The 22481-nt window shown below is 38.0% G+C and overlaps 1 protein-coding gene across 1 annotated transcript; it reads right to left on the reverse strand.

Moving 5' to 3' along the window:
- Window positions 1-3285: 3285 nt before the first annotated feature.
- On the reverse strand, window positions 3286-4546 carry LOC147487686 (uncharacterized). The gene is made up of 2 exons (XM_086572034.1): window positions 4157-4546; window positions 3286-4049 (listed from the first exon to the last, which is right to left on the reverse strand). Exons 1-2 carry the CDS (start codon window positions 4529-4531, stop codon window positions 3411-3413), a joined length of 1014 nt encoding a protein of 337 aa, XP_086428160.1. The 5' UTR covers window positions 4532-4546; the 3' UTR covers window positions 3286-3410.
- Window positions 4547-22481: the final 17935 nt, after the last annotated feature.

Here is a 22481-nt window from a genome sequence, read left to right on the forward strand (position 1 = left end):
CTGTAATACCTGATTTCTTAGGGACTACATGAACTTGGCTCACCCATTCACTATCTGAGATGATACCAGCATCGAGTAATCTCAACACTTCCACTCTAACTACCTCCTTCATGGTAGGGTTCAAATGACGTTGTGGCTCACGGGAAGTTTTCGCATTATCCTCCAAATGTATGCGATGTTTGCATACACTAGGGTTGATAAACGATAAAATGAATAGTTTACCTACGAAATGAACGATGAAACTCAAAATGTAAGTAAACTAAAACTAGATTATGTGTCTATATTTATCAAAGTTTCTACTCTCAATTCTATCGAAATAGAGTGGAGTAACAAATTCGTTCCACTCCTAGTTCTCTAGCATGGAATGTTTTCTAATCTAATTAATCGGTCTTAAGTCTAAAGAGAGATTTACGAAGGGTGTTATACTACGATACAATATGAACTTGATTATTTGAATTTAAACTACGAATGCTATGGAAATATGATTGTTTTTTAATCTAGAATAAGGATTAGAGGGGAATTGAATCCACCTCGAATCCAACTTGATAACCTAGCATAGATTCTTGTATCTCGATTCTTACGTTCTTACGGCAAGAATTTCGAGTTCTAATCCCTAGTGTTCATGGCATTTCTACCAAATACTAACTAGCATGTGAGGTCGTCCACTCATTCTCATGGCGAATCACGATCTTCTAGAGTGGAATAGATTCTACAACGCTTCTACACTAAACCACTAAGTTTTCATCAAAGCTTCATCAACCCCTCTAATGGAGGTTTTAGCCTTGTGTCATCAACCCATCATTTCCCATTGAATTATAATTACGCATCATATTAAAATTCTAACTTAACTAATTTAACTAACAATGTTTCAATCTACTTAAACTATGAAATGATAATCAACAAGAATTAAAACTAAATCTATAAATTGAAATAACAAAAATCGAAATTGACAAAAATAACTATTTTATTTATCTACTCAATCAAGAACAATGATTCAAGGACTTAATCTAAAACAAGAATTGAAAATGGAACTTAAACTTAATTACTCTACTGAAAACTAGATCTAGAATTCTATATAGTTTTAGGTTTAACTAGCTACATTTAACAAAGAGTGAAGCTTTGGTTTTTATACTTTCGGATCCAAAAATCGTGCATGGGCTTGGAGCCATGTTTTGGGCCAGAGAATAAGGCCCAAAACCCAATACTTTCAGTCCAAAAAGGCCTCTTCAGCTGCAGTTGGCTTCAACAAACTTTTTGTCCACTTCTGCTCCTCTGATTAGATCGAGGCTTAGACCATTGGAAAGCTCTTTCCGAGCCAGTCGTTTTGACATAAGGTAGGCCCCATACCAAGGTCTAAGTCCAAAGATACGGCCTTCGGAAGTTCTGCTGACTTGTGTGCTGTTTCTGCCCGCGTCGACTTTTCAGCTTTTGACTGGGCTTTAGAAAGGCTTTGTCTTCTTGAATCTTGGCCTTTAATCACGGAACTCCTTAGTAACCGACCTTTGCTCCTTTATCTCGCTAAAGTGGCACATTTCTGCACAGAATGGACTTTGAAACCTGAAATGCATAAAAACACGTAATCAGTGTTAACTCTTAATTATTACTCACATAATTGGTCTAAAAGTATGATTCTGTAGGTTAAAACTACAGTTTTGGGCTCTTATCAAACCACCCCAAACAGCATTTTGCTTGTCCTCAAGCAAAGATGAGAAAATTAGAATAAGTGACCAAAAATGGAGTTCTAACTACTCGTTTATTTGAGTCGCGATTGCATTGAGCATATGCAACAAGGCCTTAAACCACTAGGAGTTCCCTAGTGGACGAGTTATAGCCTCGTGAGAGTTTTCCAGTGAAAGTACTTACAAACTTCAACTATACTACAACAACTAAGAAATAAAACTATTGCTTCCTCATTCATATCCCAACTATCTATACATCTCACTAGCAAATGAATAAGAATAACCAAGTCAAAAACCTAAGTTAATATATGCATAATAATCAATCATCTATGATACGAATATAAATACTATGAGTAATACTATGAAATGTCTAGCAGGTTCATTTCTGAAAACTCGGAATAGCGTCCTTAAGTAGGTCCTCACATAAATGTCAAGACGAAAACCACTCACGATTTTTCGCTCAAGTTTTTTTACTCCGAAATGCAAGTGGGCACACTTTACCTTACAATCTCAATGACAACAAGGAAGCCGGAGTCGATGAAACACATCTCCCACTTACTATCACACTAACATATTCCTAATTGAGCTAGAGGTCTTTATTAGGTGTTGCGGGGATTAGGAGATGGTTTAAGAAGGAAGGAAATGGATATTCAAAAGGACAAGTCTGAGATAGTAGAGTCTTCATATTATGTAACTTAGAAAAAACCTTGTTATTTACTTTTGCTTCTACACTTTGTTTCCATCCTTAGCCATATATTTTTTTCTTTTTCTTTGGCTTTTGACTCCTTTTATTCTTTTTTTTTTTTTTTTTTTTTTTTTTTATTTTTATTTTTTTATTTCTATTTTTATTTTTTTTTTTCTTTGGATGGAAACTTCTTTTCTTTATTTTCTGAAGCAATTAACTAACTTTTGTTTACACCGTTTTTTTTTCTCTTCATCTTTCTTCCTCATTCTATTCTCAGACTTATTCTAGATTGGGTAGGTTGATTATTTATTTATTTTTTATTTTGTTTTGTTTTTGTAACAGGATAAAGGATTTGTGGGTTATGAAAGGCTACCGAAGGGCTCAGAGGGGCGACTAGCGGAAAATAATTCACAGGTTTGAATTTCTGGCTATATCGATCCAAAGAGGGCCTAAATTCTCGCTTAGGATATGGCATAGTGATCAAGCAAGTGGACGTGTGATTTCTCTATCCGGATTTTACTTCTCCCTTGTGTCATTTCTCAAATGTTTCGCTCATATAAGGCTTTAGGCTATATTCTCACAGGATTTGTAGAATAAGTACTCTAGCCTCGCTTTCAGAAACTTAGGGCCTATTTGTTTTTTTGGTTTAAGTTATAAGAGGGTCTTATAAGACATGGTCTTATAAGAGGGTCTTATAAGTGGGTCTTATAAACTAGTTTGTTTTTTATTTTAAGTTCCTCTTATAAGCACTTGCAGAAAAAGAAAAAACAAACATACAACATCTTATAGATGGTTATTTGACAAATATAACCCTGCTTTACATACCATTACATAGTACCAATTCACGTCTAATTTCATAACCACTTAAATGATAATGCATTGTCATATGCATAACTAATTAAATATCACATTACAACATAATAAAAAAAGTAGATTTCATAACCACTTAAATGATAATGCATTGTCATATGCATAACTAATTAAGTATCACATTACAACATAATAAAAAAAGTAGACCGAGTATGTTTTAAAACATCCCCACCAAGTTAAACTCCCATGCTAACCAATCTTGTGAGAAAAATCTTCTTATCCTCCATATCCTCCAATTCAACTAAGGCTTTCCTAAACTCCTTATTTGCATCAAGTTTCACCATTGCACCCATATACACATCCATAGTCATCTGCTCATTTTCTTTTAGATAATTCAGAATACCCATACATATAGACATAGAATAGGACTCCATGCTCTTCTTCACTTCAATCCTTTCAAGCTCCATATGTGTCACTAGATTCTTCACCACACCAATTAACTCTTGCACACCATCAGATTCCTCTTCATCAACTACCTTCTTCCTCTTCTTTTTTGAACCATCACTAGCAACACTACTAGTTCCACCTTGTTCAAAGTGGGGGGTGCTAGGTTGTGCGCTAACAGGAGGAGTATTGATGTGTACATTATCCCAATAGGAATCAGTTACCTCCACATCTGGGTCTGGAATTGGAATGGTATCATCATTCACCATATTTGAATCATCGTCATCAATCACCACGTGATCATCTGGCAACCCAACCTCCCCAGTAGCATAAGCAGCATCCCCCGTCGCCAAAGTGCCCTCAAACAACTTGTACAACTCTTCTGCATTACTCAGAGGCTTCTTCTTATAGATTATTGCAGTCGGGTTCCTCTATATTAATTTGGACCAAACAAAATAATTCAATAACATAATTAACACAAAAATAAAAACAAATTTGAATTATCACAAAACAAATTATGCAATATAATAGCACTTGCCTGAAGAACATCAGCCCAAACTTCTTCTGGCCAATTAATACTCCCAAGTGCAAAATTGATTCCTCCACCACTCTTGCCAACACAATTCCTCCAAGCCACATACTTTTTTTTCTGCGCATCCCACCAATTTTTGAAAGCCTTTTGCTCAAGGTTTAACTTAAACTTATCATTCAAGGTATCCCTTACGCGTTTCCAGCTAATAGGTTTTAGGGATGAACCTTGGTAACCCTCTTTCGTAACTTCATCCAAACACAAGTCTAGGAAAGCTTGAGCTAATCCAGGGACATTAGTAAATACATGGTGAACCTTGGCCGCGCTACTCTCAGTACTACCCTCAATATTGCCCTCAGTCGCATTGTCGACATTATTAGCCATGATATATATGTTCTAATGTAAACAAGCAAGTACCTTAAAAAAAACAAAAAAGAAAAACAGTTCATTAGATTATTTCAGCACTTAGAAAATCTAAATAACAATGCATAAACGAAATAACTGCTTATTTATAAGCATTAGTTTATAAGCATAACCGAGCCACCGGAATAGGGCACATGTTGGTATTTTTGTTAAGCTCGTCCCAGCCAGCCCAACACCTCTTTTACACTATACTTGTATCTATAGAAAGTAGAAACCAAATTTGGATTGCCTTATAAATTTGAATCCAAAAAAGGTTAATTTATTAATCACAGTTTGCTAAAAAAATTCAACACCATTACTACACAAATCAACTTATCAGGCATTTTCATTATGTACTAGATTCTGGATCAATCCAATTAAATTATTCAAAGATATTATATTATGAATATATTGATACAAATCAGAATAAATCAAGGGCGATTATACCAACTTAGATCTTTACGTTACAAGTCCAACCTATTGTCTTCCCTAAAATTTATATATGCCACTATAAATTAAAATCTTATTGCCGGCATCGCCTACTTTAATAAACAATTTGTTAAGAAATCTCGAGAATTTTGCGTTTTCACAATCTGGTCACCGACATTTCCATGAACAAATAGCTCTAGCAGGGGGCATCTTTGGCTCCAACCTTGTCAACCGAGTGAGGATGACTAGCAAATATTAGGTTGCAGGAGCTTCTCAAGATTATCTTTGAGGAGTACAAAAGACACATTGGTGGCAGCTTATGTTGACAAGACACTTGGCAATATGTTTGTTTTGCACAATGAAGCGGGACTCCACTTTTAAGAATCTTCTCTCTAAGCAATTACACCTCCACAAGAGTAAAGGCACTTAGGATAAACAAGCAGTTCATCGGGGACTTCTCAAGTCAAAATGATGCTGAAGCTACAAAGCTATTGTCCGTTTATATCGGTAAAATGTTGCGGGCTTATTAAGCTTTTTTATCCGTGAAGCAGTGTCTTAAGTAGTTCAAAGTTCAAACTTCTACACATTTGAGAAGATAAGATGACTCATGAAATCAAACCGAAATATTGTTGTTTCTCCCTGTAAAAAATGGCTATATGGATGGATAGCGAGAATCGAGGAAAATGAGTACACCAATGCAAGCCAACAATTGCGGAAACTTACAGGACACATTCAAGGCAAGCCAACAATTATTTATCTTCAATACACATCAAATAAACAATACCCAAATTACCATTTCCAAAAGGAACCAAAACCCAACCTCACTGAAGTGGATATAAATGAAGTGGATAAACTCATACTATTTCAAATATCATAATAGGATCAAGAAACTAGCAACAAAATATATTTCTATTTGTCAAATCCAGCCATCTACAAAAGCAAAATGATAATTGTGGGCTGATTTCATTTTCAGATGAAAACCAGTGCTTTCCAACGTCACTATGAAGTTTAAGCTTTAACCGAGTCACCGAGGGCTGACATATATTAAGGTAACAGCTGAAGTGTTCTTTACTACCGTGTGCAAAATGATCTTCACGCATTTAAATTAATCTTATCATATATTAAGATAGTCGATAGAAATTAACCAAAACCCAATCTTATCATTCACTACCTCGATAGGATTGTTGAAATTAATCTTAACACCATGAAAAGAAAACGAGTGGTGATCTAGAGATACTTACGGTGGCAGCAACAACAGAAATGAGCTCGTGATTGGTGGCAAAGAAACAATAAAGAAGAAGCAAGACAAAGCAAGACGGTGGAAGCGACACCGGTAGCGCCGCGGTGGAGCGTAAATGAGGCAATGGGTGTTGCGGCTTGGGTTGGGAAGAAATGAGTTTTGAGAGAAGGCAGAAGAGAACGAGGGCAAAGGGTAGTGTGTTTGGGGCGTTTGTGTCTTTTTCCAATTTACAAGACTTACAAAATTGTAGTAGATCCAATTTTGGTACTTACAGAAATCATGCCTCTTATAAGACATTTCTAGTAGAATGTCTCTTATAAGAGGCAAAAAACAAACCAAAAAAATGTCAAAAATCACTGGGCCACATCTTATAAAAGGTTATAAGACATCAATGTCTTATAAGAGGCAAAAACAAATGGCCCCTTACTGCTAACAATCATAGATACTCATATAATATATTTATAGATAGATGCAAAGATTATTACCTACATATTAACCTAAGTTTCTAACAATTATTCTGATGCAAAAACTACGTGAGGCTTCTAGATTGTTAAGAGCATAGAGACAGAAAACAATACCAATATTCCTAAGTGTATAGCATAAACTTATTTATTTATGTTTTTGAAAATTTTTAACTTGAAAACAAATGCATATTATACATTTCTATATCCTAACAGATGTTTAATTGCAGACGTGTTTCTATGCCCCCAAAACAAGAAACATGCTTTGTCCTCAAAGCATTTAAATAAAGAGGGTAGAAAAATACCATAGAAACGGCGTGAAATTCGGGACATCTGCGCAAAACAAGGTTAGAACATACTAATATAGGAAATAAAAATACTGACGCAACTCTATAAGAGTTCCACCCATTATGGGGTTAACAGAATTAAATTTGTTTGGGACATAAGCAGACAATAACAAAACTAAAAACATACATTATCTCCCGCTTAAGCATCATCCTCCTCCTTAAAGAGATGAGATTCCTTCGCATCCTGCCAGTCCATTATAACTTGCCAAGCTTGCCGCCATTTATCATCTACTAATGCTAACTTGTTAAGTGTTATTATGTCCGATGGGATGTAATGGGCGACCAAATGAAATGCGCACCGCCATCCCGCCAAGTCATTATTCGCAATGAGGCGAACCACCCAATTGGTGGGTCTCATGACTTCAACCCTTTTCCAATCGTGAATTTTTTCGAATCACGTAAACAACTACGCATGATACGGCTTACTAAAAACAGGCATAAGAAGATACTTTCGCCTCATGCTTTGGGCTCTCTTAAGACTAGCGACTAAAACTTCGGGGAATGTCATATCGGCGACGCCCCTCGCCTAAAGCGAGGAAAAATGTCACTGCAGAGATTGTTTGCAGAAATGAAGCGCCATTCCCCAAAATATTCATCAGGATGAATAACATGGTGGTGCCTACGTTTAGGGAATGGCTACCAAGGGCAATGCTATATCGCCCCTAGTCCATTACTCGAAATACCCCTGCCCCATAATACTCATGGAAATATGTATAATCATAAAGGTATGCATTATCGGTCATATATGCCCATGTGTGAACATGATCAGGTATTGGTAATCCTGAAACTAAAGCGACCACATTTTTATTGAATTGATGTGTCGTGTCATCGACTACGACGGAGAATTCTTGTTCTCCATCCTGATTACAATAGAATTTAACGTGGTCGTAGAAATAAGTAGTAAGCTTTGGTGAATATGAATCGTCATCACTTACCAGTAGATGACGCCATCCTAACTGCAGGATCCTGTGTCGGAACCAATGTCCATAGGTCTCGGTTCCCAATACGTCTTCGAAAGACTGTTCAGGTATGACTATAAGAGATGTCATGTCAGCGACTCCTTGAACAGTTCAAAATCCTGGAAAGACCCTCAAAAATTGGAACTTCCGTGTTCACGGATGGGGGCGATGCTCGCTATGGTAATGGTGGCGCTTCGGGGTTTTTAAAATTACGGTGTTTGGGCGTGAAGTCGCTCAAGGGAGGGGCTGGTTACGCTCGAGTTTTAGAATTACAGAGTTTGGGCGGGTCGCGCTCGACTAAACTGTGTGAAATTATCAGATGTGGCAGCGCTTCGTAGAATCTTTGAAACAGGAGTTTAGAGGAAAAAAGAAGGAAAAGCTCGGAGTGAAAGGTGCGGGATGATGGTGGGGTGTAGTGTGGTTTGTTAGTGTAGAATGAAGGGAGTTTAAATAGGTTCTGAGCTTCCAAAACAAATCGGCAAGTTCCCAAATTGTTTTAAGGCAATTTCCGAAAATAGAAAAATTCCAACCCCGAAAACGAAAACAAACCATTTTCGTGATTTTCTAAAAATCCTGGTATCTTTCATAATGGATTTAGAATAGTAACTTCTAAACTCTCCTACATTTCATGCTACCACCACACAAATCATAGATATGCCGATATCGGCCAAATTCTCAACCTTTCCTCCAAAACAACTTTACAGCAGATGATCATATAACGAATTATATTAAAACTAAAATTTAAAAGCAAACAACATAAAACAAACACCTTAATATTTAAATTTAACTACTTAATTAAAATCCAACTAATAAAACAAAATCATGAAATAACAGCGAACACAAACTGATGGTGAACACCTAGTTATGTGATGAAGATGGACCCTGAGATGGAGAATGGCTTGAACCATCGTCGCTGGCGGCGACGACGCTCATGCCTGTTGGACTCGGCTGAAACAGAGTCCTCCACGAGTGGCACGCGTCGTAGCATCTCTATTCGAACAAGTATTTGTGCTTCCATCTCATCCCGAAATCGCATCTTGGGCTTGTTGATGCCGGTGGTGGATAGTCTCCATGTTAGACAAGATATCATCCTGAACCCCTTCGAGCATTTCAAGTCTCATCTGAAGGTTCGTTTGCTTCTTTCGAACTACAATCTGTCTATCTCGGATATCTTCACAAATACCATAAACGCAACGCAAGGCAGTTTGCAATACTTGCATGCGTTCTAAATTAGAACTACATTTATCTAATGCATCGTCATCCAGACATGTCATATCCTCCCTTTCATCCTCCGACTCAACCACCTTTTCTTCAGACAACGACCAAGTATCTTGGATGCAATCCGTATAGATACTTACATTAGAATGAAATTTGATCTTAATAGGAGCAGATCTTGCGACAGCTCTAAAGGAGAGCATGATCTTAGTGATCAATACGGGAAGAGGCGCCAAGCTCTTCCCCACTCCTTGAATCACATTAAACATTAAATCGAGGATGCAGAAATTATACTTATTTGTTTGCAAAATCCAGAGAACGTGCAGACATTGCAGGCCGATATCACTAACTTTGTCTTTCCCGAGGGCGTTCCTACCAATCCACCGAGCTACTGACCCGGTTGATTGGTTCTCGTGGTTGATCATGGGACGAATGAGATGTCGGATTGTATTCACCCTCCACGACGGTATCCTTCATCAAAGCGGGAACTCTAGTATCTTGGGATTCCTGAATTGTCGTTACGAAAGTTACTTTCAAAGCGTAATTCCCTAACAGTTCGGCCCAACAACCGCCTCGTTACTTCCCTCCTCGTTCCTCGCTACCTTTATGAAAATCCTATCCCCTCAAATTCTCGCTTCTTATAAAACTGTTCTACCAAATCATAGTGATAGAACTCCTCGGTCGAAAGTACCACGATCCGTTCTAATGCCTCCTAATCATCTTCCGTCATAAAAAAATAAGCGAAGTTTGGAAGAACGGCGTGCTCCGCAAAAATTATTTGTCGTAAGCGCCATTGAAGTTTCGAGACAACTAATGGTTTTGTAGACTGTGGGGAGGCGAAGTTTGAAGAAAAACTACTAAAACAACGGTGGTGGCGGTGGTTGGTTTGAATTGGTGGCAGTTTTTGGAGTTGGGGTGGTGGTGGTAATGGTTTAGAGAATATTTTAGTTGGATTTGATTATCTTGGTGTGGGTGTAGTTAGGTTTTCTTCTCTCTCTCTATTTTTTTTTTTATTTTTTTTTTTGGTGTTCAAGGTTTAATTTAAACTTGGTAACCGGCGGGATTGAAAGGGAAAGAACTGTGCGTTTTTTGGGAAGGAAGGAGACGCACAGTTGTGCGTGCGGTTTGGGCCCAAGCCTAATTTGCATTCCGAAATTTTTCGATATTTCGCGCAATTTCAAATTCAATTTGCCGCTTCGTTACTGGCCCGATTTTGGCGAATGAGTTATGGAAATGATCAGTAGAGAATTTCCAATCCAATGATCCATAAAACACTCAATTCCAACCATGGGTGACGTATAAGAGGGTGGAAAAATGCCTCGAAGTGCGTGTGTGACGTAAGTTATGCGAACGAAGGAAATCTAAGTTTAAGATAACGTCAACCCAATTGAACTACAAGTAATGGGCCTAAGCAACACAAATGGAAAGTTCGAGCAATGGAAAGACCGATTGCCCACCCCCAAACAAGTTTTTAAACACAAAATTTGTTCTAACGTGGGTCGTTTAAAGTCATATTCCCTAGACTTGTTGGATTGCTATTTCTATGATTTAGAATTTTTTATTAGTTTATTATAAGAAAAATGAAAAACAATAAATACATAATTCACCCCATAGATTAACATGACTCAAAAATCGAGAACACATGCAAAAGTGGAAAACATGAATTATGTTAACCGTGGACTTAGGATCCGGTACTTACAGCCACACACTCCATAGGGAGGGCCCGGTTACCTGAATGGTGCATTTACCACTATATGGAAGTGAAAGGAAGTACACCAATGACAAAGGTCAATCCTCATAGACAGGGTCCTGTAAAAGGACTTCCTCTACATCAGGGGACAGAAGTTCATGAAAATGTTTTAAGTGTTTACCATTAACTTGAAATGTACTGTTGTCATTTGGATTTACCAAGGTGATTGCCTCGTAAGGGGTGACTTCAGTAACCAGAAAAGGGCCAGACCAACGGGTTTTTAGTTTTCCTAGGAAAATATGTAGACGGGAGTTGTAAAGCAAGACCTTTTGACCGTCCAAAAACTCTTTGCGCAAGATTTGCTTATCATGAACACGTTTCATGTTAGCTTTATAATCCCCAGCGAGATCGTAAGAATCGCTTTCACGGATTTCTTCAAGCTCATTCAATTGCAAACTTGCGTTTGACACCTGCCTCATCAATATTGAAGTTAAGGCTTTTATAGCCCACGAGCACGCGGTGCTCTAATTCAACGGGCAAATGACATGGTTTCCCAAATACAAGTCTAAAGGGAGACATACCTATAGGAGTTTTGAAAGCAGTTATATCGCCCATAAGGCATCCGATAGACGCCGACCCGTCTCTTTCCTATCGGGGTTTACAGTTGTTTCTAAAATCTTTTTGATTTCCCTATTAGAAACTTCTACTTGTCCGCTAGTTTGTGGATGATAAGGAGTTGCTACTTTGTGTGTAATTCCATACTTTTTCACTAGGGATGCAACAACTCTGTTGCAAAAATGTGTTCCACCATCACTAATGATGGCTTTAGGAATGCCAAATCGATAGAAAATATATTCTTTAATAAAAAATACAACGGTCTTATGGTCATTGCTACGGCAAGCTAGGGCCTCTATCCATTTAGGCACGTAGTCCACGGCAACTAGAATATAAATGAAACCGTGGGAAACAGGGAAAGGACCCATGAAATCAATGCCCCAAACGTCAAAAATTTCTACTATCAAGATTGGATTTAATGGCATCATATTACGTTTCGTGATTCGCCCAAGTTGTTGGCAACGAATACACATCTTGCAATGCACTTGGGCATCCTTAAAAAGGGTAGGCCAATAAAATCCACATTGAAGAACTTTAGCGGCTGTTTTCATCCCACTAAAATGGCCACCACACTCTTTGTCATGGCAGAACGATAGAACTTCATTATATTCCCATTGGGGAATACAACGACGAATAATCTGATCCGCATAATACTTAAAAAGGTATGGCTCATCCCAGTAGTATAACTTAACTCTGGCCAAGAACTTCTTACGTTCATTTCTTGACCAATTATAAGGCATAACATCAGCCGCTAAATAATTTACAATGTCAGCATACCATGGTGCTAAAAGAATCGCATACAGATGCTCATTAGGAAAAGAGTCCGGTATGGACTCAGAATCACTCTGATCGTCGTTTGTGAGTCTAGATAAGTGGTCGGCAACTACATTTTCGACCCCTATTTTGTCCTTTATTTCTAATGTGAACTCTTGCAGGAGAAGGATCCATCGGATTAATCTATGCTTAGCATCATTCTTTGCAAGAAGGTACTTAAGGGCTGCATGGTCCGTGTAAACTAAAGTTTTAGAACCAACCAAATAAGGACGAAACTTATCTAAAGCATAAATGACAGCTAAGAATTCTTTTTCGGTAGTTGAATAATTCCGTTGAGCATCGTTTAAGGTTTTACTAGCATAATAAATAACAGTGGACTTATTATCTAGTTTTTGTCCCAAGACTGCACCAACTGCATAGTCACTAGCATCACACATGAGTTCGAAAGGTTTAGACCAATCGGAGGCAATATAATTGGTGCAGAGAGGTTAGGGCGCTTTAAAGTTTCAAAAGCATCGCGTACAGTTAAAATTAAAATCAAAGATTGCATCTTTCCAAAGCAGATTAGTTAAGGGCCTAGCTATTTTCAAGAAGTCTTTAATAAACCGCCTATAAAAACCTGCATGGCCTAAAAAGGCTCTAATATCACGGACAGTCCGTGGTTTAGGTAGGGTCGCTATCTTATCTAGTTTGGCTTTATCTACTTTGATGCCATCACTAGATACGATGTGACCTAGTACTATGCCCTTTTTCACCATGAAATGACACTTTTCCCAGTTTAAAACGAGGCTCTTTTCTTCACACCGTGTCAAAACCTTAGACAGGTTGGACAAACAGTCTTTGAAGGAGTCTCTATAGATAGAAAAATCATCCATGAAAACTTCCATAAAGTGCTCTACCATGTCACTAAATATATGAAGCATACACCGCTGGAAGGTACCAGGAGCATTACAAAGGCCAAAAGGCATTCGTTTATAGGCATACGTTCCAAAGGGACATGTGAAGGTAGTCTTTTCTTGGTCATCAATATCAATAATAATCTGAAAATAACCTGAGTAGCCATCTTGAAAACAATAAAAAGCATGACCAGCTAGGCGTTCAAGCATTTGATCTATAAAAGGTAAAGGAAAGTGATCACTTTCGTGTCATAGCATTTAAACGTCTTTAATCAATACAGATTCTCCATTTCATAGGACCTTGTGTGACAACATAGTCACCCTTCCCGTTACGTACCATGGTAACTCCCGATTTCTTAGGAACTACATGAATGGGGCTTACCCATTCGCTATCAGAGATTGGGTATATGATACCCGCATCGAGTAATCGTAAAACTTCTTCCCTAACCACCTCTTTCATGGCGGGGTTCAAGCGCGGCGAGGTTTCGCGAAGTCTTCGTGGTTATCCTCCAAATGGATACGATGAGTGCAAACATTAAGGTCAATTCCCTTAATGTCGGCTAGGGACCAACCAATCGCCAACCGATGTTCCCTAATCACCCGGATTAAACGTGTCTCTTCATTCTTAGATAACAGAGAAGATATAAGTACCGGATGACTACCATCCGGATCAAGTTGAATATATTTTAACTCCGGGGGAAGAGGTTTAAGACCGGGGTGGAAGGAAAATCAATAGATGTTTTTCGGGGTCCTCATTTTGCATAATGAATACTTGCTTAGGTAGCAAGTCTTCATCTTGAGTATATGAAACAAACCGAAGGGTCTACAATTGGTGTGGACTCAAGGATGGTGTTGACTTCCTCTAAGTAGGAGTCATTTACAAAATCTGAAGTTCCAAAAGAAAGAAATTTGTACATATTGTTTTCGGGAAACGTGTTGTTAAAATAATCTTGAGCTAAACTCTCGATCATGCTAACCTCCCCATCTATAGACAAATCTGGTAACTGTTTCATCATTTTAAAAATATTTACCTCAACTGTAAGATGGCCAAAAGATAAGGACATCTTACCATCGCGGCAATTTATAAGTGCGTTGGCAGTTGCCAAGAAGGGGCGCCCTAAGATGATCGGTACAGAGTCGTTAGCGACTTCTGTATCGAGGATAACAAAATCAGCAGGATAGTAAAAATCCTGAACCTTAACAAGGACGTTTTCCACTACACCCTTAGGATACTTAATTGACTTGTCCGCTAATTGCAACGTTATTTTTGTAGGTTGCATTTCATGTAGACCTATTTGTTTATACAAATAATACGGGAGTAAGTTAACACTCGCCCCGGGTCTAATTAAACGGTCGTAGGTGGGAATCTCCTAAGGTGCATTTTCTGATGGGGGACCGGTGGTCCTTATACTTAACAATTCCATTATTTTCGGATAAAGTTGGGAACCGATTCGGTTAAAAGGCGTCTTTAGGTATGTTGGTCTTCGCCTAGTAGTGCACAACTCTTTAAGAAACTTAGCGTGGTTAGGGAGCTTTTTAATAGCTTTGAGAAAAGGAAGGTTTATCGTTAGATTCTTGAAAACGTTCCTAATCTCCTCAAAGTTTGTATCCCTGGTTAGCATGGCTAACTTATGAGGGAATGGTAGTTTCGCTCTATATTTAGCGTATGGCTCAACTTGATGTGTTACCTTGGCTTTCTGTTTCTTAGTTTGTTGTTTAACTGGTACCTCTACAGTGGTAGGCTCTTCAGTTTCTACTTCGGTATCTAGTTCGATATTCGGTGTAAGGAGTACTGATGGGGTAACTATAGGCATAGTTACTTTCTTATCAATCACTCTTCCAGAGCGGAGAGTGGTGATGGCATTTAGGTCACCTACTACTGTCGTTTCCGTACTAGTATTACCGTTTACCTCAAAGGCTATGTTTGTTGTTTTAGGGTTTGGTATCGCTTGTTCTGGAAACACGCCTTTTGGTTGGGCTTTCTCTTGGGCTAACTGTTGTATGCCCTGATTTATGGATTGTAAGATTTGTTGGTTTGATTGAGTCATTGATTGGAAAAGTTGTTGGGTAACCTGTATAAAGGCGTCTATACGACCTGGATGTGATGGTGTAGTAGTCACAGGTGGTGCGACTGGAACTATCTCACGTTGATTATTTATGGGTGGGTTGTGATAGTTACTATTGTTAACCGAACGATACCTCTATTGGTATTATAACTATTATAATTACCCTGACCTTGTGCTAAACCTTGTCGTGGTTGCACTTGGTTGTTATAATTATTATAATTTCCCTGACTTTGTCCGTGTCCTTGCCTAGGTGGAGCTTGATTATAGTTGTTCGCTTGCCTAACATTTTGGTTATTAAACCCTGGAGGTGAAACTTGTTGATTGTTTCGCCAACTAAAGTTGGGATGTTGTCTCCATGGGGCATTAGGAATAGGATAGCTATTAATGGAGCAAACATTGTCTTGCTCTAATTGTTGTTGTTCATAGGCGAGAGGACAATAGGATTCAGGGTGCTCAGGACTCAAACAGACATTACATGGGTTAGAGTTAACATTCATGACGGGGATAGGCTTTTGTTGCACAAAAATAGCCTCAACCTTTTTAGTTAGAGATTCGATTAAATTTTTAAGTTCTAGATCGGGTTTCATCTCAAACATACCGGCTGCCTTAACTGTTGAAGAAGAACTAACAGCGCGGGGGATATCATCACTACCCCCAATTGTTATTACGTTTAGTTTGAACTTCTAAAAATTTGTAAGCCTCCGAGGCTCCTTTACTTAGGAAACTACCCCCATTCATTATGTCAAGGACTTTTTATGGTGATGTTGAAGTCCTTTGAAAAAGGCACGAACTAACGTGTCTTTTGCTAGGTTATGGTGTGGACACTCAATAAGCAGATCGGTGAAATGATTCCAAGCTTCCGAAAATGATTCATGAGGATTTTGTCGGAAAAAATGAATCTTGGAAAGCATCTCATCCGTCTTTAGGGGTGGGTAAAAATGTTCCATAAACAAATTTGAACAAGTTTAGCCCACGAAGTCCCAGAGTTAGCGCTTTGGTTAAGTTAACCAAGACGCCCGCCTTATCGGCTAAGGTGAAGGGAAATACCCTCAGTTTAATCTGTTCCGTACCAACCGTAGGATGATGGAATGTTGTAAGGACTTGTTCAATCCTACGCATGTGTTGATAAGGTTTTTCATGGTCTAAACCATGGAAAACGGGTAACAAATTAAATATGTTTGGGGGAATTCGAAAATCCCCCACTAGGTCTGCTAGAACGATGCAAGATTTAGGGCTATCGCTCAAGGCTTTGTAAAAGTCAGAGAGAGGAGTCTCTCTTTCTTCAGCCATTATGTCAGGTGTGGTTGGTGGAATAGTAGCTAGAGGTGTAGGGATTGGTATACTTGATAGATTTGTTTGTTGACGCTGACGGTTAATTACGTTTGGTGTTTTTCTTCGACCAGACCTTAATCTCATGCAAGTCTAAGTCTAAACACGACAACACTCCAAACAATCTTGATATTTTAGTATAAACCTCTAACTGGAGATGCGAGGTATGGAAGAAAGGAATACCGATAAGCGTCCTTGTTTTAAGCTTATGAATAGCGTCTTGTTTACGCGTGTTGAGTGTAAATAACAAGTTAGAACACTGAAAAACTTAAAAAATCGGGTTCAAAACAAACCTGTAGAAAACCGGAAAATTTAGCTAGCTTAGCGCTGGTCGCGCCCGAAAGTAACTTGAAATTTCCAGTGTTTTAAATAACTTGAAATTCAAGATGGGGCGGGTCGCGGCTCAAGGTTCAGTGTTTTTTTAGGCGGCAGTTCTTTCGGTTGAAGCCGTGATCGCTCGCGGTATATATTTCGCGGAACTTTTCAACGCTGAAACGGACAACCACAGTATGAATCAAACAAGGGTGGGTGGGTTTAATGGGACTTAAAAATGACTAATTATACTATGAAAACAATGCTAAAGTGAAACTAAGATGGCAGCGGCGCCATTTGATAAACGATAAAATGAATAGTTTACCTACGAAATGAACGATGATACTCAAAACGTAAGTAAACTAAAACTAGATTATGTGTCTATATTTATCAAAGTTTCTACTCTCAATTCTATCGAAATAGAGTGGAGTAACAAATTCGTTCCACTCCTAGTTCTCTAGCATGGAATGTTTTCTAATCTAATTAATCGGTCTTAAGTCTAAAGAGAGATTTACGAAGGGTGTTATACTACGATACAATATGAACTTGATTATTTGAATTTAAACTACGAATGCTATGGAAATATGATTGTTTTTTAATCTAGAATAAGGATTAGAGGGGAATTGAATCCACCTCGAATCCAACTTGATAACCTAGCATAGATTCTTGTATCTCGATTCTTACGTTCTTACGGCAAGAATTTCGAGTTCTAATCCCTAGTGTTCAAGGCATTTCTACCAAATACTAACTAGCATGTGAGGTCGTCCACCCATTCTCATGGCGAATCACGACCTTCTAGAGTGGAATAGATTCTACAACGCTTCTGCACTAAACCACTAAGTTTTCATCAAAGCTTCATCAACCCCTCTAATGGAGGTTTTAGCATTGTGTCATCAACCCATCATTTTTCATTGAATTATAATTACGCATCATATTAAAATTCTAACTTAACTAATTTAACTAACAATGTTTCAATCTACTTAAACTATGAAATGATAATCAACAAGAATTAAAACTAGATCTATAAATGGAAATAACAAAAATCAAAATTGACAAAAATAACTATTTTATTTATCTACTCAATCAAGAACAATGATTCAAGGACTTAATCTAAAACAAGAATTGAAAATGAAACTTAAACTTAATTACTCTACTGAAAACTAGATCTAGAATTCTATATAGTTTTAGGTCTAACTAGCTATATTTAACAAAGAGTGAAGCTTTGGTTTTTATACTTTCAGATCCAAAAATCGTGCATGGGCTTGGAGCCATGTTTTGGGCCAGAGAATCAGGCCCAAAACCCAATACTTTCAGTCCAAAAAGGCCTCTTCAGCTGCAGTTGGCTTCAACAGACTTTTCGTCCACTTCTGCTCCTCTGATTGGATCGAGGCTTAGCCCATTAGAAAGCTCTTTCCGAGCCGGTCGTTTTTACATAAGGTAGGCCCCATTCCGAGGTCTGAGTCCAAAGATACGGCCTTCGGAAGTTCTGCTGACTTGTGTGCTATTTCTGCCCGCGTCGACTTTTTAGCTTTTGACCGGGCTTTAGATAGGCTTTCTCTTCTTGAATCTTGGCCTTTAATCACGGAACTCCTTAGTAACCGACCTTTGCTTCTTTATCTCACTAAAGTGGCACATTTCTACACAGAATGGACTTTGAAACCTGAAATGCATAAAAACACGTAATCAGTGTTAACTCTTAATTATTACTCACATAATTGGTCTAAAAGTATGACTGTTATAGGGTTAAAACTACAGTTTTGGGCTCTTATCAAGGGTCAATACCCTTAATGTCGTCTAAAGACCAACCAATCGCAGAACGATGTTCACGAATAACCCTAATAAAATTTGCCTCTTCAGTAGTAGATAACTGAGATAATATAATAATCGGATAAGTGCCATCCGGATCAAGATGAATGTAGTTTAACTCAGCAGGAATAGGTTTAAGCTCAGGGGTAGGAGGAGTGGGAATGAGGGATTCAAGAAGGTCTTCCTCCTCTAAAATGCAGATTTGTTCAAGAATGAGTTCTTCAACTCAGGAGCTAGATCATGGGTAGGAGTAGATTCTAAGAGGACATGTACTTCTTGGATATAAGAATCCTCAGTACTGCCAAAGGAAAGAAATTGGTGCATCTGATTTTAGGGAAAAGTTTTGTTAAAATAATCTTGAGCGAGACTTTTTATCATGCTAACTTTGCCATCTATAGTCATGTCTGGTGTCTATTGCATCATCTTAAAAATATTTACCTCAACATCAAGGTTTTCAAAGGAAATGGACATCGAACCATCGCGGCAATTAATGTGGCATTGGCAATTGCCAAGAAAGGACGCCCTAAGATGATAGGAACAGAGTCATGAGCGACTTCTGTGTCTAAAATGACAAAATCGGCTGGATAATAGAAGTCTTGAACTTTAACAAGAATATTTTCAACTATGCCTTTAGGTTACTTAATCGAACGATCGGCTAACTGCAAATTCATTTTAGTTGGTTTAAGATCATGTATACCTAGTTGTTTAAAAAGGTAAAACGGGAGTAAGTTAACACTCCCCCCTAGATCTAGAAGAGCAGTTGTGGTGAAAGTATCGCCTAAGGTGTATTGTACCGTGGGACGACCAGGGTCCATGTACTTAACAATTCTGTTGTGCTCAAATAAAGAGGGAAATTGTTCTGTTAAGAAGGGTTCTTTAGGTATGTTTGTTTTCCTCTTTGTGGTGCATAAATATTTAAGAAACTTAGCGTGTTTTGGAAGACGTTTTATGGCATCAAGGAAAGGTAGGTTTATAGTTAAATTTTTGAAAACTTCTCTAATCTCATCAAAATTATCGTCTTTCTTTAGTATAGCTAGTCTCTGAGGAAACGGGGGTTTTTCCCTATATTTAGAATAAGGGTCAATAGGAGTATTGCCCTTTTCTTTAGGTTTTGCTCGTTTCCCCTTAGGTTGAGGTTTAACTGGTACTTCTATAGTGGTAGGATCTTCAGTTTCAACTACGGTATCTAGTAAGGTTCCTTAATCTTTATTAGTTTGTGGGGAATCCTCAGGTATTATTACTTTGTTGTCAACCACTTTCCCTGAACAGAGAGTAGTTACGACCTTTAATTCTCCTTGTATTAAATTTTCATTACTAGGATTACCGATTAATTCAAAAGCTGTGTTTGTTGATTTTGGATTAGGTACAGGTTGACTTGGAAACATGCCTTTTTGTTGGGTTTTCTCTTGGGATAATTGTTGGATGGCCAGTAATATCTGTTGTTGAGTTTACATGTATGCATCAAATCTATTAGATTGGGAATGTTGAGTTGCCACGAGTTGTGTAACAGGAACTATCTCACGTTGATTATTAACGGGTTGATTTTGATAGTTGTTATTTACTGGGACTAAACTTCTATTATTATTATTATTATTACCTTGCCCTTGTCCTTGCCTTGGTTGATATTGGTTGTAGTGGTTGGTGGGACTAACTTTTTGATTATTAAAATCTGGAGGTGCTGCTTGCTGGTGTTTATTATGCCAACTAAAATTAGGATTTTGTCTCCAAGGTGCATTAGGTATATTAAAAGCGCTGACATCTTCTGGCTGTGGTGGTGGTTGTTCATAGGCAAGAGGACAATAATAATCGGAATGCTCAAGACTAAAATAGAAATTACAGCGAAAAAAGTTTATATTCATGACAGGAGTGGGTTTCGTTTCTTGTTTATTGACAGAAAGCGTATCTACCATATGAGTGAGGGATTCAATTAAAGTTCTAAGTTCATGATCTGGTTTATCCTCAAACATACTGGCTGCCTTAGCTGTAAAAGAAGAAGGAATGGAGCGGGAGTAATTGTTACCTCCCCAGTTGCTACTTTTCTTGGATTGATTATCTAGAAAGTTATAAGCATCTGTGGCTCTTTTACCTAGGAAATTTCCTCCATTCATGATATCTAAAGTCTCTTTATGGTGTTGAGATAGGCCTTTGAAGAAGGCACGAACAAGTGTGTCTTTACCAAGATTATGATGGGGACATTCTACTAGAATATCAGTGAAACGATTCCAAGCCTCAAAAAAAGATTCTTGAGGATTTTGGTAATAGAAATGAATATGTGATAGCATTTCATCAGTCTTCTGTGGTGGGTAAAATTGCTCCATAAATAATTCAATTAGTTTTTCCCTTGTGTTGACAGAGTTCGGCTTTTGTGTTGTTAGCCAAGCAGCCGCTTTGTTAACTAGGGTGAAAGGAAATACCCTAAGCTTTATTTGTTCAGGTCTTACGTTAGGATGATGAAATATAGTAAGAACTTGTTGTATCCTTCGTATGTGTTGATAAGGCTTCTCATGGTCTAAGCCATGGAAAATAGGTAGCAGATTAAATATATTGGGAGGGATTCTAAAATCTCCCGTAGTATCTGCAAGAATTATGCAGGACTCAGGTCCATTATTTAAATCCGAATAGAAATCAGAGAAGGGTCTCTCTGCTATTTCTTCACCCATTGCTACAAATGTAGTGGTGGTGGGTGTGTGGTGATTGGTGAATTTCTAGATAGGCGATTATTTCTGCGTCTACGATAAACTAATATGGCAGGTTTATGTGTACCAGATCTTAATCTCATACAAGTTTTAAGTCTAATATGCAATTCCTAACAAGCATGCAAAAATAGCCTGATTATTACTGGAAATAGAATCCTCTGACAGTAAATTTGAGGATGTATAGAGGTGTTACCTGGAGCGTCTTTGCTACGCATATAAATAGCGTCTTCAACATCCTTAAAGCATGTCTAGTGTTACTTGAACAATTATATGAGTACTGGTCCAGGTTCATGGTGTGGATTGTGAAGTCTTATAAAAAGATTAACCTGATTAGTCCAAGAGTTTTAAGATTTAGGTTAAGGATTTTTACTATGGGCTTCGTGTTGGGCCTTGATGTTAGGCTTATAAAATGGGCTTTCGTAGTGGGTGGGCGTACTAACTAATATTAATTAATTTTTTTGGTATTTTGTATCAAACCAACGGCCAGACCACTTAAGAATTGAGGGAGGTTGTTCATGTGTGCACGTTCCTTAATTAGAGGCAATTTTTTGAGTTTTCTAGACATCGTTTAGAATGGGGAAAAAAAAAGGAAATTTTGGAGTTGATAGTATACGAGTACTATACTGTACTTGTGATATAATATTGCGAATAATATTAAAAAATTAAGTTAAGCTAATTAACCTAGGGCGCGTGCACCCTTAAAAATAAGGCAAATTAGGCGCGGGTCGCGCCTAAGAGTAGAATGCGGGTTGCGCTCAGTGAAGGCAAATATGAGGCGAGTGCGCGCTCGTGAATTAAAACTAGGGTTTGAATTTTTTTAAGGTCAGGTCACAGGAGGACAGTGAGTTGGTTGAGCAACTCGTATGCACTCAAACAGTAGCAGAAAAATTTGCAGAAATTGTGAACAGTGTTTTCAGTATTGGTTTTGTGAATAGTAAAAATAGTGTTTTCTAATCTAAACACACGTAATGTAAACGAACTAGATGGAAAGTGGCGCCATTGATAAGATATATAATTATGCTATCAAAACAGTAATTTGATGGTGAAGAAACAGTGCTTTAGAGATGGAAAAACAGTAATCAAATACTCTCAAAATT

Source organism: Coptis chinensis, chromosome 7, assembly GCF_015680905.1.
Source record: "Coptis chinensis isolate HL-2020 chromosome 7, ASM1568090v1, whole genome shotgun sequence".
In the NCBI taxonomy this organism is placed as follows: domain Eukaryota; kingdom Viridiplantae; phylum Streptophyta; class Magnoliopsida; order Ranunculales; family Ranunculaceae; genus Coptis; species Coptis chinensis.

Coding starts and splice junctions, on each gene's coding strand:
- LOC147487686 (XM_086572034.1), bottom strand. CDS start 4,531: ATGGCTAATAATGTCGACAATGCGACTGAGGGCAATATTGAGGGTAGT. Junction 4,050..4,156: donor TTTGGGCTGATGTTCTTCAG/GCAAGTGCTATT, acceptor AAATTAATATAG/AGGAACCCGACTGCAATAAT.